Source organism: Styela clava, chromosome 5, assembly GCF_964204865.1.
Source record: "Styela clava chromosome 5, kaStyClav1.hap1.2, whole genome shotgun sequence".
In the NCBI taxonomy this organism is placed as follows: domain Eukaryota; kingdom Metazoa; phylum Chordata; class Ascidiacea; order Stolidobranchia; family Styelidae; genus Styela; species Styela clava.
In genome coordinates this window covers 15,420,871-15,430,420 of record NC_135254.1, presented here as the reverse complement: position 1 = coordinate 15,430,420, position 9,550 = coordinate 15,420,871, and the positions used below count along the sequence as shown (strand labels likewise).

General features: G+C 35.2%; 1 protein-coding gene across 1 annotated transcript; it reads right to left on the bottom strand.

Moving 5' to 3' along the window:
- Positions 1-49: 49 nt before the first annotated feature.
- Positions 50-5,394, bottom strand: LOC144422963 (uncharacterized). Its single transcript, XM_078113068.1, has 5 exons — positions 3,337-5,394; positions 2,696-2,858; positions 2,460-2,523; positions 1,711-1,876; positions 50-920 (listed from the first exon to the last, which is right to left on the bottom strand). Exons 1-5 carry the CDS (start codon positions 4,269-4,271, stop codon positions 779-781), a joined length of 1,470 nt encoding a protein of 489 aa, XP_077969194.1. The 5' UTR covers positions 4,272-5,394; the 3' UTR covers positions 50-778.
- Between the last annotated feature and the right edge of the window lie 4,156 nt (positions 5,395-9,550).

Sequence of the window (9,550 nt, the reverse complement as noted above, 5' to 3'; positions counted from 1 at the left end):
AAAAATTACGAGCCCTATCAGTAGTATTATGAACAGTATTTTCAGTAAATTTACAGAGATTGATGGTAGCAAAAATTACTATAAAACTGTAAAAAATACTACTTTTTTGACGGCAGTAAACCTACCCACCAGTAGTAATATTTTTTACCTTAAAATAGTAAATAAAATTACTATCTCGATGGCAGCTACCTTACCCGACAGTAGTACCATACAATACTAGCATGATGGTAATTTCTCACTCGCGATGACCGAACCACTACGAGAGTAGCAAAGATCTACTGGCACGACACAACAGTAAACACACAGAATATTACAGTTAAAATAAAAAAAACGAGATTCTGGAAACGAAAATCATTTTATTACAATTAATATTTTTAGCATAAATACACACTGAATGCCTTTAAGGCTTGTAAAAAACAGTTTCGAAAGAAATTTCACCAAATTGCCTCAGTACTGATACAAGTACATTGTATGTGTAAAGCTACACACAATAATAACCCAGTATTGTAAGACTCACAGATAACTCACATATTTTTTAACCTGGTGGAAATAAGTGTGGCTTATTCACTGAAAAAACTTTGTCATCCCTGCTATCTAGCATATTCCATTTTCAAGTTTTCTCTTCTAGATTTGAGCTTTTTTGTGACTTTGAGCAAAAATAGGCATGCAATGAAAAAAAATAAAAAAAAGCTTAATGGAATCAGATTCGGAAAAATTCGATTCGAAAAAAAATGTATCCGGAAGTGGCAACCCTAGCAGTAACACCACCAAAGTTTACTTAAACATCAATTTCTAACAACGGCACATATAACGCCTGTGATAGATTCACTCTTCTTGCAAGGCCGATTACTTTTGCATTAACGTCTTTGCCTTTACTTTTTTTCGACTTAGTGCCGCTGGGGTTTATGTCACCGAAGAACCTGAAAAAAGGCAGAACTTAAATGGCGAATAGGTTTCACATATGAAATTTGGAAAACGTCCTGTTATCTCACCACCAAAATAGTAAAAACACAAACACTGGACAAAAATAGTAAAAATGTCAGGTATTTATAATGTATCGTGCCTTGTCAGTGGGCCAGGAATGCAATTGCCAAACCAGAAAGCTACAGATCCTCCTAGCCCCCAGTTGTCGCAAATCGCAATAGGCTCATCCGCTCGTTGACATTCGATTGCAAATGCAGCAATTGAAAAATATTGTATTAATTTCTGTCATTAGTAATGATTTTTTGCAAATATATCAAAAATTTCCTGCTACAAAATGGAGAGCACAGTGACATCGTTTTAAATTGAAGTTCACTAAAATAGGATTGTTGTGAGTTCATTTTTCACATATGAATGTAAAACATATTAGATTAGGAGGAAACATGTAAACATGTGTGGTACCGCCAGTCAGTCATGATTTATTTTAACCATTAATCGGTACCGTACCGATGAATGGTTAAAATAAATCATGACTATTATTAAACACCTAAAAACTGTTTAACTAATTAAATTATTCCCAGCCCTACTCGTGGCCCAGTCCCCAGGGTATGGACACCACGAGTTTGTGCAAGTCCAGTCACATATTTCATTTTCACAACCCATTTTTTGTATTGTATGTCATCAAATAACACTACATGACAGAAGTAACAGGTAATTCATCAACAACGTGTACATTGTGCCAACAGCAAGAATTATATCAGCACTGTAGACTAGCACATTTTTTCTTACCTCTGAATAAAATCAAACGTCAGCAAGGCCTTATTTGGATATTCTATGTTGAAAACATAGAACGAAGCAAACTGAAAAGCCACCGCTTCAAAAAACGATCTACAGGAACACACCACTTCTCGTTCAGCGATGACGTAAAAAGTCTCAGCAGTCGCTACCGTGTTACCTGAAACACAAGATTGTAAACTTTAGCTTCGAATCTATAGGCTTATGAATAAAGTGAAAGTCACTTGACAGGTTGATTAATCTTATTATCTCAACTTCTAAAGCCAACTAATAACAAATACACTTACTAGAGGTGGACGATTAGTGATTTTTTGATAATATGCAATTACACAATTATTAATTGTATAATAGTACGATCATCTCAAAATTGGCTTTGGCTATATATTTAATATAGCAGACATGGATTTGTACTTATTTTCACTCACCGTTGATAGCGAGCGTAACACTGATAGAACGAAGGGATAACTTATTATATTGATGAGGCTTATGATAAGCATTACGTTCTTTCAGAAATATTATATTTCATATTTCAAGCAATGCATACTGTGACGCAACAGTTAAAGCAGGTAGCATGACAGAAGCTGGTGATATCATTTTATAATAATCACAACTGAGAAGTATATGGCGACACAAAATGGCCTTTGAAAAAGTTGCAGAATTAATCACAGGAAAACAGCTATCATATCATATTTCGAAATTGTTCCTGATATTCACAATTACATCGCTCACCTCTTAACACTTACCTATGCAAGCAATAAATGGAGATTTTGGAATATCTTCTAATATCTGGGGAAAAGTGGTTTCTTTCTGAAAATAGGCAAAGTAGTGAATAAATATGCAAAAAAATTCCGTTAACCACTATCATGCAGTTAGTTTCCAATTAATTTGCAGTCGGCTCACAAAACTTTATACGAACAGTGTTGTGCACAAGTTACATTACTCTTGATGCGAAAACTTTCAAAAAAAGCATAGAACATACCTGGAAACACTTAAATATTTGGTTTAGGTCCTCTCCGAAATAATAGGCGATCAACGTGACCACCCCAGTCGATTTTGGTAATTCAGTTTTCAGATTCTTTGATTCCGATTTTGAAGAACTTATAAATTCAGAAATTTTCTTATTGGTTGAACATTTCAATGTCCTAAATAATAATGCCTGAGTAAGTGATCCACTTTCTGATTGAATGACACTAAGTACTGGTAATTTCATAGAGGTTGGCTCATCGACCTTGCGATTAGTTACATAATTTGTTCCTATTGCAAGACTGAAGAGAGATGAAAGTAACATTAAATTACAGCCTGCTTGGAAAAGAAAGGGCAATTATTGTCAAGCAATTATTACACAGACATGGAAGCAGACAACCTCTAGAGCACACTATGTCGCATGTGGTACCAGCCTGCAAGAACAGGTGCACAATAACTAGGGTACTTGATTATGAAGTAAAATAAAGAATAGAAGAACTTCAGAATATTTAAGTATAGCCTAACCTCAGATAAGTTATAACCTCTTATAGGAAGCAATAAATAATGGGCACAAGAAGGCTTTCAACAAAAACTCTGCAAGGCATAGCATTCGAATGAAAATTATCTTGCAAAGTATCAGATATTTGTGCAACTTACTTGTAAATGCATATGGAATTGTCTTCAAGTTTTTTTAAAATATTCTTTTTAGCTTCTGTTTTACCAACCAATGTTTCATAATGGCGCATTAAACAGATTCCATCGAACAAGTGTGGCCATAACTCCTTGATCCCACTGATGCTTTGATTTTGATTTATATGCTTTCGTTGAAGAGGGAAGGTCTGTTTCATATATTCTTCCACTTTTCCCAAATCCTGATCAGACTTTGATAATGTGTACTCATGCTTGAGCCACATTCTAAGTTGTTCAAGTTCCCCTTCATTATCTGTTTCAGGACCCCAAAGCACACAGCCATATCTGTCAACATCTACTTGTTCTTCCACCTTAGGCTGTTGGCTTCTCTTCTTTGATGTGGACTTCCGCAAGTTGTCAATACGCCAAACCATTTGTTGGGTCAGGTAGGAATAGCCACCCCCAATGACTTCACCTTCAGGTCCACTTGTATCTTGGAAAGACTTTGGATATCTACGTATGACCCTTTTAGCAATAGTCGACAATTCTGCCCTTGACGGCTTGGAACTGCCCGACCACTCCAGGACAGAGTCCACAAGAATGCGAACAAACTCACTTCTTCTGGCTGATGGAACAACTGTGCCATTTTTGCACATTTCAATTATGTCAGTGGGAAAGTCTTTCCAAGATATCACAAAGTTTTCTGCATTGCAAGATGAAGAGGAATCGCTGAATAGTTCAGTTGCATCGGATGAAATATCCAGACATAGACTATCTTTCCAGTATGCAACAATTTTCCGGGCCAATATGACAGACACCACACCATAGAGGTCTTCCTCTTTAATAAGCAAGAGATCAGAAGAATCTTCGACGCCAAGGTCTCTTAATTTCACATCCAGGTCTTGTATTGCTTGGTTATTCAAACCAATTTTAGACAGTTCATTCAAATTTATATTAGCCATTACTAAAATCTTCAGCAGTGCCAGCGAGAACTAAAACATTTATTGAAATCACAGCCAAAAATAAAAAATAAATTTTCAAAAAATAAACCTGTCAATGTAATCACTACTTTCCTATATTTATTTACTTTCCTATATAAACCTAGGCAATGGGAAGGGCCAAAAATGTTGAACAGGTTAACGGTACAATTAACCAATTTTATGTACTCAAGGGTTACAATTCTTCCGAGCATAAGTCACTGAAAACAAATTTAGCAATAGAACTAACAGACGCAAAAAAACGCAATACTTCATATTTTCATCCATGTTATTATGTCCAACTAAACCATGCTTTTTATTTTATTTTTTCAGTATAACAATAACTTTGTAGCTATAATTGAATTCATCTGTCTGTTACCGGTACCGTACCTATTGTTGCCACCGACTTGTAACGTTTGAACGTATCACATCACCATAGGCTACCGGTAAGTTACATCTATTCCGAAACAAATACTGAAATAGCCAATTCAGATTTTTACTCTTGGTCGTCGATAGATACTGGTGCCGGTAACACGGCGAAACTAACGCAGTGTGTAAGCATGTCGCTGTATACAGGTACGGTACCATTAGATGCTGATGTACACGGTATTTAAAGAATATTTTGGTCTACCAACTACAAGTCTACTACTGTAACACAAACATGCTCAATTAACGCATGAAAAGCTACAAAAACCAACCGCCTAAAATAAACATCTACAAAAACCAACCGCCTAAAATAAACATCCACTAACGACAAAGAGCCTCGCTTACCGAGTCCTAATTCCTAAACCAGAAAAAGCGCGGGCTACAGGCACGTGACATTTGAGTGATGTCATAATTGGCACATTACCGGTACCAAATGACCTGTGACGGTAAAGAGAAGGATTAAAATATAGGAAACTTTGTTCTCTGCAAAAAGTACCAGTACCGGTACCTCAATAATCAGACCACTACCCGTGGTAAATCCGCACCTACCGTACAGACCGTTGCTAACACAATCATCAAACTCAGACTCAAGCTATTGCATACTTAACATGCGTACCGCATTCAGTTTTCATACGCACGCAACCGATGCTGAGCTCCCAAACAGCTTAGCGTCCCAGCCGAGATGCGCGGCACAAGGAAACTTGAAATCAAAAATGCTGCGCACGCAACCTGCCCCGTGGAGTTTTTGCGGATGAATATTTGGACAAATAGGTCCGCTTACTTCCGGAAAAATAAGATATAAAACAATATCTTATCTTGTCTAATGCAATAGCAAAACAATCAGAATTTTTGGGTGATGAACCAAAATAATTCTAGAATAAAATTAATTCAAATTAATTTGATACCCAGAGCAAAATTTAGATGAAATTTTAAAGTATTTAAATTTGCTTCGTGACTATATCGCATGCGTAGGTAGATAAATTCGTTCATTGGAAAGAATAGTTACTCGTAAATTAGAGGAACTTAGATTTTTTTTACTTTTTCCAAGTATACAAATCTTTTTACTATTTTTCTGTTATATTAATTACTAACTGATCAGTGAAATTACTACTTTTTCCAAGTATACAAATCTTTTTACTATTTTTCTGTTATATTAATCACTAACTGATCAGTGAAATTACTATTCATTAGTAAACTATTAACAAACAAGCACCCTGATTGGCTTAGCTAAGCAAGTCACGTGATTTCAATAAAATACTCGAAAAATTAGTAAAAATTTACTAGAAAAATTAGTATATTTACTAATTTTTTTAACAGTGTATGCCACAATAATGCCGGGCCCCGTAAACTGCCAGTGAAAGGTTATCCCCAATTTTCCGCGCAACCAGGGTGGTTCATCCATAGATTATCATGAGCTGTGTAAATCCTGATATTGAAAATTTGCGAACTATAGATTGTGGCCAATTGTGGTAACACTATATTCCTTTAAAGCAGCCGTAAATAGAACAAAGATGTAGGCTATATACGAAAATATATTTATTATTATCTGATTGCAAAATAAGTACATTATACACCGTTATATACATTTCAAGCGGATACGATTGCCCTCCGAACCGATTAAATAATTTCCAGCAAATTGAGTTCATAAAGCTTCAACTTAAAAAATAATTTATATCGCCTCCGATAAGAGAGTTTCAGACAGAATAGTTCAAATTCTTCTAAATCACTCCACAATCTGTCTACCCTCAAATGTGTGCTGTTTACGCAGCTCCCCGAAACTTATATAACCCATCTCAAAGCGTTGATTTTTGCATTTTTTCGCTGAAAAATTCCGATGTTTTTTTCCCCTCACGCATGAACCGCCGACTCAATTGAGAGCAAAATACGAGAGAAAATGATTACATAAGGGTGTTAGTAAATCGTAATTGCTAAATATGTAAAGAAATCACATAATGCACAGATTTTGCATTGGTTACCATCCGATCTGATTTCAAATTCTGTTACAAACATGTATGCGCTGCAGCGCTGATACTGATTTCATTCAATTTCACGTTTATGGTCATGCTGTAACCAGACGGAACCGCTTCCAAAACAAACATGTTTTTCCATAAATAAGCAATTACAGAAACCTCAAATTGAATTTTCCAAGAATTTTTGACAGATATTATCCATGCGTATATTCATTGAATTATTCTGGCAATAATGATACCATAATACCACAAAAATAAGTAATTCAAGTGCATTTATAGCAATAAAAAAAAAATTTACTCTACTCTGAATTAAAATTATGAAAACGAAGTTAATTTTTCTAAATTTTAAATGATGAATTCCGTGAGAAACACATCATACAATTAGAGTTTTGAGAAACTTTTTTTTGTTCATAGCTATTACCAAATTAAAATTCTCGCTTGCTAACTTGCTTTCCTCCTAGTACGACTCTTTCAATTACTTTAAAAAAAGAATTACGATATATTTATGATTCCGTTATTTACATTTAATTCACCGTTTGATTCAGTGTATCGATAAAAAGTTCTAAGATTGTATCCTGTGTATGGTTTTTATTCTTAACGCCATTTTTATTCTTAACGGAAAAGCATAATTAAAACAAATAGTTTAAGAAAACACTTCGTTCCTGCTTCATTGAAAACTAAAGTGCCCTTTACGTTTCTGAAGTGAACTACCGTATAGATTAGATGGTAGCTTTGGTTCCCTGCGGCTTCCCTTCCCCAGTGAAATGTGTATCCTATATTATTCGTCCTAATATTGCATGTTAATTTGTTTTTTTTACTGGATGGGAAAAACAAACTTGACTATGACTCTTCAACAACGTTTGGGGTATCCTACGGACTGGGAAAGTCGGTACAAGTCGGTTAACAAGTTTGTAAACAAAACCTTCGTCAGCCAATAAAATCGAATCTCTGAAGTCTAGACAAGAATAAAAAATTTAAATCTTAACGCCATTTTCGAAGAAGCATTTTGAAAAACAAATGGTTTAAGTAAACACTTCGTTCCTGCTTCACTGCAAACTAAAGTGCCATTTACGTTTCTGAAGTGAAGTACCGTATATCGAGAAACTTAACACGTACTGAAATATCAGTCACGGCAGTATGACTTAGGTATTTAGTTTATTCTGATTTTCCGATATTGAACTTAATTCACGATGCGATTACATATCTATATATGCAAGTAGAAAATTATTAAATTACATTGCCTAAATGAAATGCAAATGAAGACGCTTCAATTTATTTACTAAGTTATATAAAAAAAATTAAAAAAAAACATGAATAGAATAGGCGAATAGTCTAATTTTTCAATAACCTTGGTTTGGTAATTTACGCGAAAATCACAGACAGAGATCCCATAACCTTGCTGTTCTAATATTGTTCTCTAACTTTTTGAGTAAGTCGTTTCATCGATCAAAACGGCTCATATGGCCGACTCGTACAAAGGGCTACCCGCCGTCACAAAGCTGCATGGTTACGCAGAACCGCTTGTTCTGTTTTTCCGACGTTCGATCATTAGTTGCTTATTGGACACGAAATGTACATATGTGTCGTTTTGTTTCTATGTTGTTGTTGTTCATCGTGTTCATCTTGTTAGTATTCTCTCTTTTGTTGTTATAAAAATCGCCTCTCTCATTAACCCTCAGACTAATCGCATTGGAACTTTCAGTTGTTAAGATTGTATTTTTCGCTAGAAGGCTTTTACTTGTTTTGTTTCAAAAATTTCTATGGAAATTTTTATACTCTCCTATAAAACTCGTTTTAAGTATGCGATGACATTATCAAAAATTGCGCACCTCGTGGCGGTTCCGCATTCGGGTTAGTTGCTTTTTGGTGGTCAGGCGGAGTCGTGAAGACTGCGGTATCGGTAGTCTATTGTGACAGACTGAATACCAGTAAGACTTCATTTTGGTCTTCGTGTCTATATATTTGAGCCTCGCTCTCTTGTTTTTTTTATATAATATACTTTTTTAAATAAAATAGATTAACTTATTTATAACATCAACTAATAATGCTTTTTACAATCCAGTATTGACCCATGAGATACACGTAACGGGTGTGTTCGGGGAAACGCAGTTAATCATTCCGGACACTTGAGCTTTAGTGGCGAAACATTTTCTAATGCACGAGTAAATAATTTTAGTATTTGAAGATAAAAAAGGTCGCTGGTAAGTTATTACTTCCATTGATCCCATTTCTAGCGGTTCTTTTATAACCACGGGCACACCTTTATATGACATTCGGTACGATTCTTTCAATTTTTGTATAACATTTTGCTGATATTGCTGGTGATCATGTCACCTTCACCTCCACTTATTTTTAGCATTTCTATCTATCTATTAGCGCTTATGGACTTTTCCCCGACCTTTGACCCCCGGAAAATTCTTCCTATACTTTACCATTGCAAAATTTTCGGTGCTTAGTTTAAGAGTTGTTTCGCGAGTTGGCGTCTGCAAAATGAGGTATGTGTTTTAAACCATCATTCTGATTCATAGCATTCAACAATCTGTTTTTTGAAAGTACCGGTAAAGAATTTTACCTTAGTCTATCATAGCTATTTCTACACTAATTTTTGATTACTGCAATTAAACTGAAACTCCGAAGAAGACAAAGTGATCATTGAATTATTTGATTTATATTTAAATTTCTGAAGCACAACTAAAAACTAACGAATAGAATTCAAAAACGCGAAAACGAGGTAATGTTTATACGATCACGCCTGAGAATCTGTCTGAGTGAGAAAAGTGTCTGAGCGGATGCGAAAAGGGTCATTGTTACGCCACTTTTTGCATCTTGCTGATTGGCCAATGTCACGAAGTAAACAATGAAGTCGAG

Bases quoted from the DNA above. Each gene is read 5' to 3' on its own strand.
- LOC144422963 (XM_078113068.1), bottom strand. From the start codon at position 4,271: ATGGCTAATATAAATTTGAATGAACTGTCTAAAATTGGTTTGAATAAC. The intron at 1,877-2,459 runs GTAAGTGTTAAG...CTTGTGTTTCAG, and splicing joins TCCATTTATTGCTTGCATAG to GTAACACGGTAGCGACTGCT. The intron at 921-1,710 runs GTAAGAAAAAAT...GCCTTTTTTCAG, and splicing joins ACGTTTGATTTTATTCAGAG to GTTCTTCGGTGACATAAACC.